The sequence below is a fragment of the Rhinoraja longicauda genome, chromosome 35 (genome assembly GCF_053455715.1).
Source record: "Rhinoraja longicauda isolate Sanriku21f chromosome 35, sRhiLon1.1, whole genome shotgun sequence".
Classification (NCBI taxonomy): domain Eukaryota; kingdom Metazoa; phylum Chordata; class Chondrichthyes; order Rajiformes; family Arhynchobatidae; genus Rhinoraja; species Rhinoraja longicauda.
The window spans coordinates 14,166,664-14,182,768 of record NC_135987.1 but is presented as its reverse complement, the minus strand read 5'-3'; the positions used below and the strand labels follow the sequence as shown (position 1 = coordinate 14,182,768).

The window sequence follows — 16,105 nt, the reverse complement described above, 5'->3', positions numbered from 1 at the left end:
TTCCTGTTAACGTGGATGGCAGATGACATTTATCATAAATAGAACTTCCACAGGATTTTCTCCGCTGAGATTTTTCAAAATAAAAAAAGTTTTTGTCAGGCTACGTTAATTATACATCCCCTTCTTCTGTTCGGGCAGCCTCTCGGGACTGAGCGTGTCTTGGTTCCACTTCGGTTGTGTGGGTTCTGAGGTGATTGATGAGGACAGTGCGGGCACTGTAGATGAGGCAGAAAGAGCCGAGGGGACGGGTGGGTAGACTCTGAGATGGCGCGCTGTTGCCTTTTACTCACAGTAACACCGTACTTACAGTCTAGAACTAAGTCTTCCTAGTTCTATACCTCATTCTGAATGCCCCTTCAACACGTTGAGTTTTCACTGGACAGGGATTCCCAGGAGATGGTGGGGATATTGGATTTTTTTTACAAGAATTGAGCCCATCCTTGAACCTTTTCCTTCCATCTTTTCCCATGACAGAAATTGGAATAAAATGTCTGCCTCAGGATTCTGGTGTTGGTCTTGCATACGGAGTTAACTAGGATCTCAAGGCCGGGGATATTGACCCGAGAGAGGAAATGGATGTTGTCTTGGTTATTCTTCCAACGAATGAGGTATATTTTGTGGAGACTGTGTTGATAGTGACCTTCCAGTGTCTTGAGATGCCTGCTGTAGATAGTGCAGTTCTCAGACATATTTAGAAGGGTTGGGATCACTAAGGCCTGGTAGACAACAGGCTGGACACTAAGATTGATAAAAAAATAAAGAACTGCAGATGCTGGTTAATTCACAAAAGGATACAAAGTGCTGGTGTAACTCAGCAGGTCAGGCAGCATCTCTGGAGAACATGCATAGGTTACGTTTTGGGTCGAGACCCTTCTTCAGACTGTGAATCATTTTGAAGGAGGGCTTAACCTTCTTAAGACTGACCCTTCTTTAGACTGTGTATCATTCTGAAGAAAGGTCTCAATCCGAAACATCAGCTATCCGTGTTCTCCAAAGATGCTGCCTGACCTGCTGAGTTACTCCTGAGTTTTGTCCTTTTGATCCAAAAGAGCTCTATTTCCTTCATATGCATGTGCTAATGCATTGAAGGCGGTGATGAATTTTGTCAGAGAGACCCAACTAGAGCGAACGGGAAGGACATGCTTCCTGAAAAAGAATCAGCTTGGATTTAAGAAAATAACTGCAGATGCTGGTACAAATCGAAGGTATTTATTCACAAAATGCTGGAGTAACTCAGCAGGTCAGGCAGCATCTCGGGAGAGAAGGAATGGGCGACTTTTCGGGTCGAGACCCTTCTTCAGACTGATGTCAGGGGGGCGGGACAAAGGAAGGATATAGGTCCAGATCTCCCTCTATCTTCCTGTCACCACCTATATCCTTCCTTTGTCCCGCCCCCCTGACATCAGTCTGAAGAACGGTCTCGACCCGAAACGTCGCCCATTCCTTCTCTCCCGAGATGCTGCCTGACCTGCTGAGTTACTCCAGCATTTTGTGAATAAATACCTTCAGCTTGGATTTAAGGTCATTGGCAAGAGGAGAATTGAGGAGAATTTCATCCACTCAGAGGATGAAAGGATCTGGAACCATTTCCCTAAAAGGATCGGGGAAAATGTGAACCCCTCTCACATTTCAAACAATCCTACTCTTGGAAATGCTGGACCCAATGGATGAGAAGTGGGATCAGATCCTCAATGGGTGGGTTGGACAAAATGGGTGAAATGGCCACTTTGATTTGCTTATGACGAGATGGGCAGAGTGCATCACACTCTGCACTGTCAACAGGAAATGGCAACACACCGGGGAAAATGTAACGCTGAGGCCAAGAGTTGGCCGTGGACCGCAGCCAACTGGTTACTGCTCCGACTGGAGACAGGGCTGCTTACAAAGTGATTTCCCATTTGCAAAACAATATAGAGAGACTTGCTAACTTGAAATGAGCAAGACTGCGGAGTTCCCTTCATTACCAGGCCATCCCATCGTTCTCCGCACCGCACAAACAAATATTTGGGTGACACTTGATCTGGGGTCAAGTGGTCGAACGTGAGCGCATCATGTTAGTAATGAACACTGAAGACAGACACAAAATGCTGGAGTAACTCAGCGGGTCAGGCAGCATCTCGGGAGAGAAGGAATGGGTGACGTTTCGGGTCGAGTCGCGAAACACCATCCATTCCTTCTCTCCCGAGATGCTGCCTGACCCGCTGAGTTACTCCAGCATTTTGTGTCCACCTTCGATTTTAACCAGCATGTGCAGATTTTATTTCCTACCAATGAACACTCTTTTACGCCCTTCTACGCCCGCACCTCCAGACTCAGGAACAGCTTCATCCCCAGGGCCATAGCTGCTATGAACCGGTCCTGCTGAGCCGGATGGTCACATCGCACAGTGATCCGGCACAGATCTACTTGCACTTTATTCTGTTTTAAAACTGTTACAATTTGTTTCATTGGGTTGTTTAAATTAATACTGACTAGCTAATTAAATTATTGCATCGTACCAATCTCGTTGTACCCCTGCACAATGACAATAAAGATATATTGTATTGTATTGTATTTGTTGCTAAGTTTCGAGTCACATTTTAAAATCTACCTCCGCGAGTCAAAGCAAAGTCATGCATTTCTACAGCACCTTTGAGGATGTCGGTTAAGTTCACCGTTCCACTAAAACACAAGGAGGTGCATGGGGCAGGTTCATTCCACATTTGCCAAGGGTAGTAGTGGAGGCAGTTATAACAGTGACTTTTAGAGAGGCAAATGGATATGCAGGAAATGGATGGTTATGGATCACAGAGATTAGTTTAACTTGGTATCAAGTCCAGCAAGGAGCCTGTGGGCTGAAGGGCCTCTCCCTTTGCTACACTGTTCTATGTTGAGGTACATCTGATATACAGCACTTTGGTCAACTTGGGTTGTGTTTAAATGTGCTATACAAATAAAATTGACTTGACTTGACATCTGAAAATGTAGTAATGTTAATAAACTAGGAGGTATGAGGTACCCCCAAAAAGTATTTTAATAATCCTGTTAACTTCTTTTAGCAATATGGGTTGATGGATATATATCCTTCTGTGGAATTCTCTGCCTCAGAAGGCAGTGGAGGCCAATTCTCTGAATGCATTCAAGAGAGAGCTAGATAGAGCTCTTAAGGATAGCGGAGTCAGGGGGTATGGGGAGAAGGCAGGAACGGGGTACTGATTGAGAATGATCAGCCATGATCGCATTGAATGGTGGTGCTGGCTCGAAGGGCCGAATGGCCTCCTCCTGCATCTATTGTCTATTGACATCTTCCCTTCTCACCATCAAAATAATGTTTAGAGTTACAGCACAGAAACAGGCCCTTTGGCCCTCTGAGCCCGCTGACCCATTCACATTAGGTCGATCTAACTCGACTTTCCCATCCACTCCCTACACTTTAGGGGCAATTTTACAAAGGCCAATTAAATACAAACCCGTACATCATTGAGATGTGGGAGGAAACCGGAGCACCCAGAAGAATCTCACGCGATCATAAGGGAGAACATGCAAACTCCACACAAAAAGGCACCCGAGGTCGGTGTCGAACCCGGGTCTCTGGCGGCGAGAGACAGTGGCTCTTCTAGCTGCGCCAGACAGGGACAGACAGGGGCTTCAATGTGACCCCCCAACTGAAAAGCGCAACCCGTGGAGCATCAGCCGATATTGTTGTACCAGTGCACAGAGCAAGACAGCAAGACACTGACAACCTTCTGAATCAAAGGCAAGGCTGCTGTCCATTGAGCCATGGCAGTCAGAGATGATCAGGGCTGGATTTGCACCTGCTCGGCATGACCTGCAGCTGAAAGGGATTCGCAAGAACAAGGCTAGTCAGCATTTGCAGAGGAAATCACTTCCCACGTGCTTGCTAACACTGGCTTTATCTTACACAGCAGAGCTCGGAGCAGCAGGACAGCTCACAATCCGACATTGCAGAGGCTGATGCTCAGATTATAGAATTATCATCCCGACTGTGAATTGGTCTCTGTTTTAAGCCTGTCGAATTTCAGTTGAGGGAGCGCGTCGGTGGGTGTGAGAGATGGGGGGGGGAGTGCGGATTCTAAAGCTTAACAGGGGAAATAAAATGACATTGTCAGTTTTAGCTTCATGAGTATATCTCCCGTTGTGAAGTCAAACAAATAGAAATTCGTAGCAACAAAGAACTGCAGATGCTGGTTTACAGCAAAGACAGGCACAGTGGGGGCATGGTCGAGTTGCTGCCTTACAGCGCCAGAGCCCCGTGCTTGATCCTGACTAAGGGTGCTGCCCCTACAGAGTTGGTACGTTCTCCCCATGCCCTGCGTGGATTATCACCGGGATCTTCGGTTTCCTCCAACACCCCAAAGACGTACAGGTTTGTAGATTAATTGGCTTGGTATAATTGTAAATTGTCCCTAGTGTGTGTGTGTGTGTGTGTGTGTGTGTGTGTGTGTGTGTGTGTAGAATAGTGTCCGTGTGCGGGGATCGTTGGTCGGTGCGGACTCGGTAGGCCGAGGGGCTTGCTTCCACGCTGTATCTCCAAACTAAACTAAACAAAGTGTGGAGTAATTCAGCGGGACACGCAGCATCTCTGGAGTAAAAGGATAGGCGACATTTCGGATCAGGTCCCTTCGTCCGATTTGTCCCCGTCTTAGAGCAACATGCACACTGTACATCCGGCTGGGTTTTGTTCTCTGAAGCCAATGGAGTGAAGGTTTCATGCACTTTGCACTGACGGTAATATAAAGTGTTCAGCCCTAATGATGAACCTTCGAGGCAAGAGCAAGTCCCTCCAACTTCTCCACCCAATGCCCCTGATTTATCTGGATGGATTTTAATAATTGCATATCTGGAAACATAGAGTGGCTTGCCATCAGCAATTACTCATTCTTAAACCGATTAACTGTGAACCTTCCCATTTCTCCGGCTCATTTTTCAACAGAACCACTGATCATGAGCGAAAGCTCCCAGCAGAACTGGAAAAGGCAGAACAATGACACAGGTTATTGTCGGGGATCGTGGTGGATTCAGTTACAAACTAAATAATACGACCAACTGTCCTTATCAGTGGCGTTCACGAACACAGAGGGCGATAAATTCATCTGGGTTTCAATGAAAGCTGAGGTGGAATTTGGCAGCGGATTTATCCGCGATACACTTTGCCAATCAGTACTCTGCACGATATTTTTAAGAGCAGATATCAGCCTACTTGCTTTAAGTGCAGGAAGAAATTTAGATTAGCCACACAAAACAATTTTATGCCATTTCGTTTCGGTGATAAGGAAGGATCCAGGATAGAAATGTGCCCCCAAGCTCAGTGGCATGGTGGCGCAGCGGTAGAGTTGCTGCCTCACAGCGCCAGAGCACCGGGTTCCATCCTGACCACGGGTGCTGTCTGTACGGAGCTCGTACATTCTCCCCGTGACCTGCGTGGGTTTTTTCACTGGGATCTCCGGTTCCTCCCACACTCCAAAGCCGAACGGGTTTGTAGGCAAATTGGCTTGGTATAAGTGTAAATTGTCCTTGGTGCATGTAGATAGCGATAATGTACGGGGATCGCTGGTCGGCGCGGATATGGTGGGCTGAAGGGCCTGTTTCTGCGCTGTATCTCTAAACTAAACTAATCCAGTCTGACGTGTATATGACTCCAAATCCCAACAGATGTGGTTGACTCTTAACTGATCGAGTTACTAAGTTCATGGCTATCAGAAATAGAAACATAGAAAATAGGTGCAGGAGGAGGCCATTTGGCCCTTCGAGCCACCACCGCCATTAATGGCAATCATGGCTGATCATCCACAATCAGTAACCTTCTCCCCATATCCCTCGATTCCACTAGCCCCTAGAGCTCTATCCAACTCTCTTTTGAATTCATCCAGTGAATTGGCTTCCACTGCCTTCTGTGGCAGAGAATTCCACAAATTCACAACTCTCTGGGTGAAAACGTTGCTTCTCACAGTTTGAAATGGCCTCCCCTACATTCTTAGACAGTGGCCCCCTGATTGTGGACTCCCCCAACATTGGGAACATTTTTCCTGCATCTAGCTTGTCCAGTCCCTTTTGTGAACAATAACCACTGGTTTGCCGGCAATAGCCAATCATTGAACGCAATCGACACTTCACGAACCTGAATTAGGCACTGTTAGTCGTCCACCCAGGCAGCCGAAGGTCCCACTGGCACTGTACCCTGGATCTCGGGGCATTGTGCCCATGTGCTGTGAGCTGAGAACCTTGTTCCTCATGTTCATGACCACATTGCAGTCCCTGCTATTGCTCCCTGTATAAATCCCCGGCGCTGCGCCCCCTGCTGGTTCCATCCCGCCCACCAGCATGGAGGAGGCCAGGGAGGAATTGTACACCTTGATCTTCAAGCTGGGCAGGGCGTCCAGGAGCGGGGAGTTGGTCATGGGTATCTTGTCAGCCGTGTCCTGCAGCGTGTACATCGGGCCTCGGTACGAGCCAGCGTTGGCTGTCAGGTCGGGTTGGATCGAAGAGCCCAGCAGCTGGGAGTTGTCTGGAACAGAGGGGAAACACAAATGGGGTGAGATTCCCAAGAGGTGGCAGAGACATCAGCAGAGACGCTGGCCATTTGGCCCGAGATTCAACCTTCTCCTACTCATGCAGCTCATTCAATGACTACATCCTCAACTTCATGTGGTCATCCTGCTTCAACTTGGTCAGAAATTCTGCTCAACACACCCCAAGGTACTTCTCCTGATTTCCCAACCAGACTGAACAGTTTGCTCTCTTCCCATTGATAATCCTAACCAAAACTATCTACGACCAAACCCGTCTCAAGTGGTTGAGGTGAAAACTAATTTGGGACGGCAAAAAGAGTAGCAAAGAACATTCAGGCATCTTGATACCTTCCACGACAAAGAAGGCTACTTGGTTGGCACCTCAATAACCACCCTGAATGTTCATTCCCTTCACCACAGTGGCTTCACTGTGACCCATCCACAAAATGCACTGCTGTCACTCACCCAGCCCACTCTGACAGCACCTCCCGGACCCATGGGTTCAAGAGGACGACAACTGCCTGGGAACGCCATCATTTGTAGGTTCCCATCCAAGTTTCCAAACTATTGTGGTATGGAACTAGTAATCAACATCTTGGCTCCACTCTGCATCATCCCCAAGACACTCTTGTATCTCAGTGACCATTGCACTCTCAGTACAAAAGGATTACACCTGACCAGTGAGAACAGCAAGGCTGATCAGAAGGGGATGTTTAGCTCTACTCTGCTCTCAGGAGAGGCTGGGCAGGGGTCCGAACCAGCGAGCCATGGCATCATACAGTGTGGAAACAGGCCGATCGGCCCAACGTGCCCGCGCTGACCAGAGGCTATAACCTTGTGTCTGTACACTGTGGGTGGCTTGATAGTATAACCTTTTCCCTGACTGGTTAGCACGCCACAAAGGCTTTTCACTGTACCTCGGTACACGTGAGAATGGACTAAACTCAAACTAAACTAGTTCCACTTCCGATGGAGAAACAAGGAACTGCAGATGCTGGTTTACACAAAAGAATACTGAGCGCTGGAGTAACTCAGCGGGTCAGGCAGCATCTCCGGAGAACATGGATATGGTTCTGCTTGACATTTCCAGATCAAGGGAGCTGTAGATCTAACCATTCATATTTTACATGCAAGGCACTGTGTTGATTAGGTGTTGGGCGATGGGTTCACAAGAACTTTGAAGGAGGGTAATTTCCAGAGCTTTGAGGAAGGAGGTTTCAATGTGTTCGATGGGCTGAATGGCCTTCTTTCTGCTGTACAGTTCACTGATTCTAGAAATATTGGGTGAAGACCCTCCTGAGGTATTGCAATATTCAAGAGTGGCGCAGTGGTAGAGTTGCTGCTTTATCGTGCCAGAGGCCCGGGTTCGATCCTGACTACGGTGCTGTCTGTATGGAGTTTGCATGTTCTCCCGGGGACCACATGGGCTTTTTTTATGGGTGCTCGGGTTTCTTTCCACACTCCAAAGACCAAAGTGTAGGTTTGTAGGTCAACTGGCTTCTGTAAATTGCCCTGAGTGTGTAGGACAGAACTAGTGTACAGGTCGAAGGTATTTATTCACAAAAATGCTGGAGTAACTCAGCAGGTCAGGCAGCATCTCGGGAGAGAAGGAATGGGTGACGTTTCGGGTCGAGACCCTTCTTCAGACTAGTGTACAGGTGATCATTGATCAATTTGGGCTGAAGGGCCTGTCTCCACGCTGTATCTCCAAGCTAAACTAAACTAAACAAATCTTTGACCTAACCAGAGTCTTACAGTCAACAGAGCCGTCATGGAAAATATCAAACGATTTTCATTTCCTGCTTCTGCACTCGATGAAACTGAAAATCAATCCGTTTAACAAACAGTTGCGGCTCCCAACCATTGTACGGCATTGCATTGGTATTGGCACCTAATCAAAACAGCTAAATAGACCTGCCACGCATTCAATGCTGCCACTGTCGGTGTCAGCTGGCACACAGATAAGCCCTTGCAGGGTGAAAGCAATGACGTGGCTTTGGATTGCGTGCGACTAGCTTTAATCATCGAGCAAAGAAAAGGCTCGTGTCAGCAGTGACAGTGGGCGGTGTGCTCACCTCTGCAATCCAAGGGCTCTGGGCTTCCATCCGGAATACAGAGACTGGAGCACCAAGTCCCTGCTAGTTCACCAAGCACAGCAGTGAGGACATCTTCACTACGGTGGGCCTTCACCCAATATTTATAGAATTAGGGAACTGTACAGCAAAGGATCCCAGAAAGAACGGAGATGTTTTCTCCTCTCCCCCCCCCCCCCCCCCCCCCACCCCCAATTAGCTGTCACTTAAAACACCGAATTAAAATTTAAAGAAACAAACTGCAGATGCTGGAAATCTGAAACATAAACTGAAAATGGTGGATCTGTGGAATGAGAAACAGACGTTACTGATGTGGGATTTATTCACAAAATGCTGGAGTAACTCAGCAGGTCAGGCAGCATCTCGGGAGGGAAGGAATGGGTGACGTTTCGGGTCGAGACCCTTACTGATGTGGGACCCTCCATCAGAACTGTGAAAGAGAGAGAGTTGCAGATTAACTTGCAGCAGGAGGCAACTGTGTGCGAAAGAGAGAGATATCGAGGTTAACTTGCAGCAGGCGGCATGGAGGAAGGAGGGGGCAAATGTGTAGGGAATGCGTGTGATTGGACATGTTGGGTTGGCTTAATGCCTGCTCCTTCAGACACATGTAGCTTCTTGCTTTGTGTAATGTGCTGTTAAAGGTAAGGTGAGGGGCCTGCCTGAAAGACTAGATGCATACGAGTAGAATCGTAGGGTCATACAGCACGGAAACAGGGCCACCAGCCTAACTCGTCCATGGCGACCAAGATGCCTCATCTAAGCTTGTGGAGAAGGCAGGAGCGGGGTACTGATTGTGGATGATCAGCCATGATCACAGCGAATGGCGGTGCTGGCTCGAAGGGCTGAATGGCCTACTCCTGCACCTATTGTATGTTGACTACTTGGTGTACAAGATGCTCCAAGATATAGAGTCATGGAGCCTTGAAGCACAAAAACAGGACTCTCGACCCAATTCATCCACACCGACCAAGGTGCCCCATCCTTGCCAGCAGTCCCATTTGCCAGTACTTGCCCAGATCCCTCAAATCCTTCCCTGTCCATATATCTGCTCAAATATCTTTCAAATATTGTTTGCTAATTCTGCATCAATGATTTCTAGAATGGGAAATCTGTGGAATTCATCGCTGTAGATGGCAGTGATGGCCAAGGGGGTTTTAAAGCGGAGAGTTATAGGTTCTTGATTAGCAAGGAGGGGTCAAAGATTACGGGGAGAGGGCTGCAGAATGGGGTTGAGAGGGATGGATAGGCCAGCCATGATTGAATGGCGAAGTAGACTCGATCGGCTGAATGGCCTGATTCTGCTCCTTGAACTTATGAAGAGTAGACTCGATGGGCTGAATGGCCTAATCCTGCTCCTCAAACTTATGAAGAGTAGACTCGATGGGCTGAATGGCCTAATCCTGCTACGTCTTAAGGTCTTATCTGAGATCCTGAGGTTGGGAAAGGCTCTTCAGGAATGCAAATCTTTCCTGCTGTGAAGAACCATGGTATATCTGGCAGCTGAATAAGTGTGAAGAAGGTTCTCGACAGGAAACCTCAGCCATTCCTCCTCTCCAGAGATGCTGCCTGTCCTGCTGAGTTACCCCAGCATTCTGTTGTCTGCGGTTGGATGCAACAGTGGCGGGGGGAGTAAATGCCGTGGGCGAGGCGCTGCCTTTCACTTACCCTGCCTGGCTGTCTTGAAGTTGACGGGCTGGAAGCCCCCGGTCAGGGCGGCCGAGGAGTCGGTGATGTCGGTGTCGAAGTCTCGGCAACTGCGCTTGTACACAATGATGCCGAGCACCAGCATGATAACCACGAAGATGAAGACGGCCACGATCAGACCCGCGTACAGGGCCACGTCGCCAGCCGAATCCGCGGCTATTGAGATCAAGGGAAGGCAAGAGTCAAGAGCGTTCAGCGGTCTCATGTACCGGGAGAGGAACAATGAAATCCTGACTTGCCGAAGCTTCACACGACCATTAACGCAATCACAACAAGCAATCGTGCAATACATTAATAATCTTCCCAGCCGTTATCAGGCAGCTGAACCATCTTACCGCATCCAGAGAGTCGTCCTGAACTATCATCTACCTCATCGGGGACCCTCGGACTATCCTTGATCGGACTTTGCCGGCTTTAACTTGCATTAAACGTCATTCCCTTATCATGTATCTGTACGCTGTGAATAGCTCGATTGTAATCATGTATTGTCTTTCCGCTGGCTGGTTACCGCCCAACGAAAGCTTTTCACTGTACCTCGATACATGTGACAATTAACTAAACTGAGTAATACTAGGTAACCAGACAACAATAGTGCAAAGCCAATGCACATGGTGTAACGGATAACAACGTAGGTCGTTGCTGAAGTCGGATTATGGTTCTGGGTGTTCATGAGCCCAATGGTTGAAGGTGAAGAAGCTATTCTTGAACCTGGTGGTCACCAAATCTCAGCCTCCAAAATCTTCTTCCCGATGGTAGCAGCGAGATGAAAGAGTGGCCAGGGTGGTGTGGGGTCCTTGATGGTATTAGCTGCCTTTTTGAGGCAGAGCATCCTGGAGATTCTTTCAGGATGAAGAGGTGAAGGACGTTTTAATTGTCAGTGAGCCAGAGGTTCAACTTGATTGAGGAGCCACTCAGAGAGACCGAGCCTGATCTTTAGCCTAGTGCCCTTTCACTAAATGTACTTGACATGGCTTGTTCCACACAAATAAGCCACTCGCACTAGCCTTTAATAATGAGGACAGTCGCTGCATCCTTTAGACTTTATAGATACAATGCTCGGACTGTAAGCATTCAATCTGGAGAGACACTGCAGCAACATGTTACAATGGAACGTCAGGCTCAAGGACAAGCAGTAAACAGGAGTCTACAAATTATTGCAACTACTCGAAATTCACATCTCCGTTTTAGTGGGCTCTCTTTGGCATTGGCCATGCGTGAAGATTCAGCGACATTTCTTTTATTTGCTGCCCGGGGCGGAATCTTTCAAAAGTCCCCAAGCATTGGACCATAACACAGAGCACTGACAACACAGAATCAGGTCATTCGTCCCGCCAAGAGGACACAGAGTGCTGGAGTGACTCCAGCGGGCCAGGCAGCATCTCTGGAGAACATGGACAAGCAAACATTCCAGGTCAGCACCCTTCTGAAATGTCACCTCTCCAGGTTCTCCAGAGACGCTGCCTGACCCGCTGAGTTACTCCAGCACTTTGTGTCATATCATATATCATATATATACAGCCGGAAACAGGCCTTTTCGGCCCTCCAAGTCCGTGCCGCCCAGTGATCCCCGCACATTAACACTATCCTACACCCACTAGGGACAATTTTTACATTTACCCAGCCAATTAACCTACATACCTGTACGTCTTTGGAGTTTTTATGTCAACCAGCATCTGCAGTTCCTTGTTTCTACCTTCATCCCATCAGGTCCATTCTGATGCTTTTGCTCCAAACAGGTCTCCTATCCTCACGTAACAACCAAAACCATCAGTATATCCCTTTGTCTCTTTCCTCTTCACGGGGACTGACCTTCCCACTCTCAAAGGGATCTGCAGAAGGCACTGCCTCAAGAAGACAGTACTAGGCAGTCCTTCCTACTCAAGTCAGCAGCTAGTGTCTTCAAAGACCCACATCACCACTGCTCGTCTCACTGCGACCAGAGAGGGTGGTACAGGAGTCTGAGAACTGTGACCTGCAGCTATGTGAACTCCTTCCTCCCATCAGTCCTGACTACGGGTGCTGTCTGTACGGAGTTTGGATGTTCTCCCTGTGACCTGCATGGGTTTTCTCCGGGAGCTCCAGTTTCCTCCCACGCTCCAAAAATGTAAGGGTTTGTCGGTTAATCGGCTTGCTTTCATAGTAAGCTGTCGCACGCATGTGTAGGATAGCGTTAGTGTGCGGGGATCGCTGGTCGGCGCGGACTCGGTGGGCCGAAGGGCATGTTTCCACGCTGTATCTCTAAATTAAACGAAACTAACCCCTCACCCACAACCCTAACAGCCCTCCATATTTTGCACAGTCACGGTCTAATTAACCTGGTAAATCTCATCATCTATTGTTGTTATTGATGTCCCAGTAAAGCTTTCATTATACCTGTTCGGGCATGGTGCATTTGACAAACACAACGCAAAGCAATAACACCCAAGGCTACAGATCAAGGACTAGAAAGTGCGACCAGTTGGGTAGCTGTTTGCACCAGGTACAGGCATGATGGGCTGAATGACCAACTGTGGGTCGTAAAGATCCAAAGCTATTAAAGAATATGTGATGTGCATAATTTGGTACAGATCAAGGGATCCGCAGCAGTTGGAAATCAGCCCCGAAATCCAACACAAGCACACCAATACAAGGCGATGGTTTAAACCATAGACACAAAATGCTGGAGTAACTCAGCGGGTCAGCCAGCATCTCTGGAGAAAAGGATCTCAGAAGAAGGGTCTCGACCCGAAACGTCACCTATTCCTTTTCACCAGGGATGCTGTCTGACCCGCTGAGTTACTCCAGCGTTTCGTGTCGATCATCAGTACAAGATAGTTTCAATTTTTTTGCTCCTTTATCTCATTAGATCTGCAAGGTTACATGAAAAAAAATGATTTGTTAATGCCTTTGCTTCAACAGTCAAGACGAGAATTGCATCACTAATTTCATGTACATCAGTCCTTAGGGAGTTGGACTAACATGGCAATCAGTGTTACACACGTTTTAGCATTGATTGGTCACCAATAGGCAGGGATCAAAGAGAATCAGTTTTAATTTAGTTTAGTTCAGAGATACAGCACGGAAACAGGCCCTTCGGCCCACTGAATCCGCGCCGCCCATCGATCCCCGCACATTAACACTATCCTACACACACTAGGGACAATTTACACATACACCAAGCCAATTAACCCACATATCTGCACGTCTTTGGAGTGTGGGAGGAAATCGAAGATCTCGGAGAAATCCCACGCGGTCACGGGGAGAACGTACAAACTCCGTACAGACAGCGCCCGCAGTCGGGATCGAACCTGAGTCTCCGGCGCTGTAAGGCAGCAACTCTACCTGTTACTACAAGGTGTGTCTGTCTGTCTCTCTCTCTCTCTCTCTCTCTCTCTCTCTCTCTCTCTCTCTCTCTCTCTCTCTCTCTCTCTCTCTCTCTCTCTCTCTCTCTCTCTCTCTCTCTCTCTCTCTCTCTCTCTCTCTCTCTCTCTCTCTCTCTCTCTCTCTCTCTCTCTCTCTCTCTCTCTCTCTCTCTCTCTCTCCCTCCCTCCCTCCCTCCCTCCCTCCCTCCCTCCCTCCCTCCCTCCCTCCCTCCCTCCCTCCCTCCCTCCCTCTCTCTCTCTCTCTCTCTCTCTCTCTCTCTCTCTCTCTCTCTCTCTCTCTCTCTCTCTCTCTCTCTCTCTCTCTCTCTCTCTCTCTCTCTCTCTCTCTCTCTCTCTCTCTCTCTCTCTCTCTCTCTCCCTTTGCTCCCTCTTCTGCTCATTCACACCATTTGCCCACATTCACTCTCACTCCCCTTCACTCCCCCTCTCCCTCCCTCCCACCCTACCTCTCGTTCCTTTACCTTCATCTCACAGGGGGTTTAGCAAACACCAGGAAACCCTTGTGCCGGTCCCAATGTTTGTCACACGCACACACCCACCTGCTTGTCGAACATGACCAAAAGAAACAGAATGACTTTGAAATAATGAAATGGAAACTTACTAGAGTTTCTGGGTTCATTTAATAGCTTTTTATCTGTTAAAAAGAAAACGAAAGTAAAATCAATGAGGAAAATAAAAAAGAAACTTAATAAATGATGAAAAATGAAATGAACTAAACAAAAATACGATACTGTTAGTATCCAGGGATAAGCTGACAAGACACGCAAGAACCAGTTTAGGGATTCGATTCGGAAAATTAAACGGATGCAGTGAACAAAATGGAAGAAACGTTGATAGTGAAGATTGTGAGTAAACTGACCCTCAAGACATGTCGAGCCTTCACAAATAACTCTCTCTCCTCACTAAGGAGTGGGGAATGCAGGGAAAACAGAGACACCTTTGTGTAAAAAGACTCAAAACAGAGAATGACAGACATGCTGTGAATGCTCCCTGTACCTTCCCACAAGGCGACATAGACAATAGACAATAGACAATAGGTGTAGGAGGAGGCCATTCGGCCCTTCGAGCCAGCACCGCCATTCAATGTGATCATGGCTGATCATTCTCAATCAGTACCCCGTTCCTGCCTTCTCCCCATACCCCCTGACTCCGCTATCCTTAAGAGCTCTATCCAGCTCTCTCTTGAATGTATTCAGAGAATTGCCCTCCACTGCCTTCTGAGGCAGAGAATTCCACAGATTTACAACTCTGACTGAAAAAGTTTTTCCTCATCTCCGTTCTAAATGGCCTACCCCTTATTCTTAAACTGTGGCCACTGGTTCTGGACTCCCCCAACATTGGGAACATGTTTCCTCCCTCTAACGTGTCCAACCCCTTAATAATCTTATATGTTTCGATAAGATCCCCTCTCATCCTTCTAAATTCCAGTGTATACAAACCTAGTCGCTCCAGTCTTTCAACATATGACAGTCCCGCCATTTCGGGAATTGACCTAGTAAACCTACGCTGCACGCCCGCAATAGCAAATTGATATCTATTTTATTCCACTCTATTAATTGAACGTTTTTCTAGGAGCTCTGGTAAAAGAAGGGGTTGATACTGGAACAGCAAGAATGGCCTCACAGATCTGCATCTCAACGATTACTGGTGTAAAACCACTTAATAACCCGAACATAACAAGATGCTGCCTGTTATTGGGGTACTGATTGTGAATGATCAGCCATGATCACAATGAATGGCGGTGCTGGCTCGAAGGACCGAATGACCTCCTCCTGCACCTATTGACCATTGTCATCCATTGTGGGCACCTGGCTGTGGAACAACTGACTCGCAAGCGAAGAAAACCTTTACAGAGTCTCTGAACTGCAAGACCGGTTTGGGACGTTTGAACAGGTCACGATCAACAGCTAGGCAGGAACCGCAGATGCTGGTTTACACCGGAGACAGACACAAAATGCTGGAGTAACTCAGCGGGACAGGCAGCGTCTCTGGAGAGAAGGAATGGGTGACGTTTCGGGGCGAGACCCTTCTTCGGACTAGAGTCAGGGGAAAGGGAAAGGAGAGGTATAGGAATCAATGGCCTGTACACCAAGGGAAGTATAGATACCAGATTCCTGGAGCAGCCACCTTGTCCACTGATCCGATCACAAATTCCTCTCTTTTCCACTTAGTTCTGAGTAATGATTTTTGATCCAAACAATCGTTGGGGATACACCGGGAGGGGCTCACACTATCTGGTGGTCTATCTCAAGAGCTGGTTTGTTCTGACAAGCACCTGGTGAAAGGTCTCTCCACACACCTACTGGCAGATGTGGATGTGGAGAGGATGTTTCCACTGGCAGAAGGATCTAGGACTAGAGGTCACAGCCTCAGAATTAAAGGACGTTCTTTTAGGAAGGAGATGGGGAGAAATTTGTTTATAGTCAGAGGGTGGTGA

At 47.9% G+C, this 16,105-nt stretch overlaps 1 protein-coding gene across 1 annotated transcript in view; it reads right to left on the bottom strand.

Annotated features, from left to right (window-relative positions):
* Positions 1-16,105, bottom strand: part of unc5b (unc-5 netrin receptor B) — a 264,063-nt gene that overhangs the window by 26,863 nt on the left and 221,095 nt on the right. The window contains exons 8-10 of the mRNA XM_078428604.1: positions 14,270-14,302; positions 10,268-10,462; positions 6,119-6,505 (exon numbers count right to left, since the gene is read on the bottom strand). Coding sequence (XP_078284730.1) covers positions 6,119-6,505; positions 10,268-10,462; positions 14,270-14,302 — 615 coding nt within the window. The remainder of the gene's footprint in view (positions 1-6,118; positions 6,506-10,267; positions 10,463-14,269; positions 14,303-16,105) is intronic.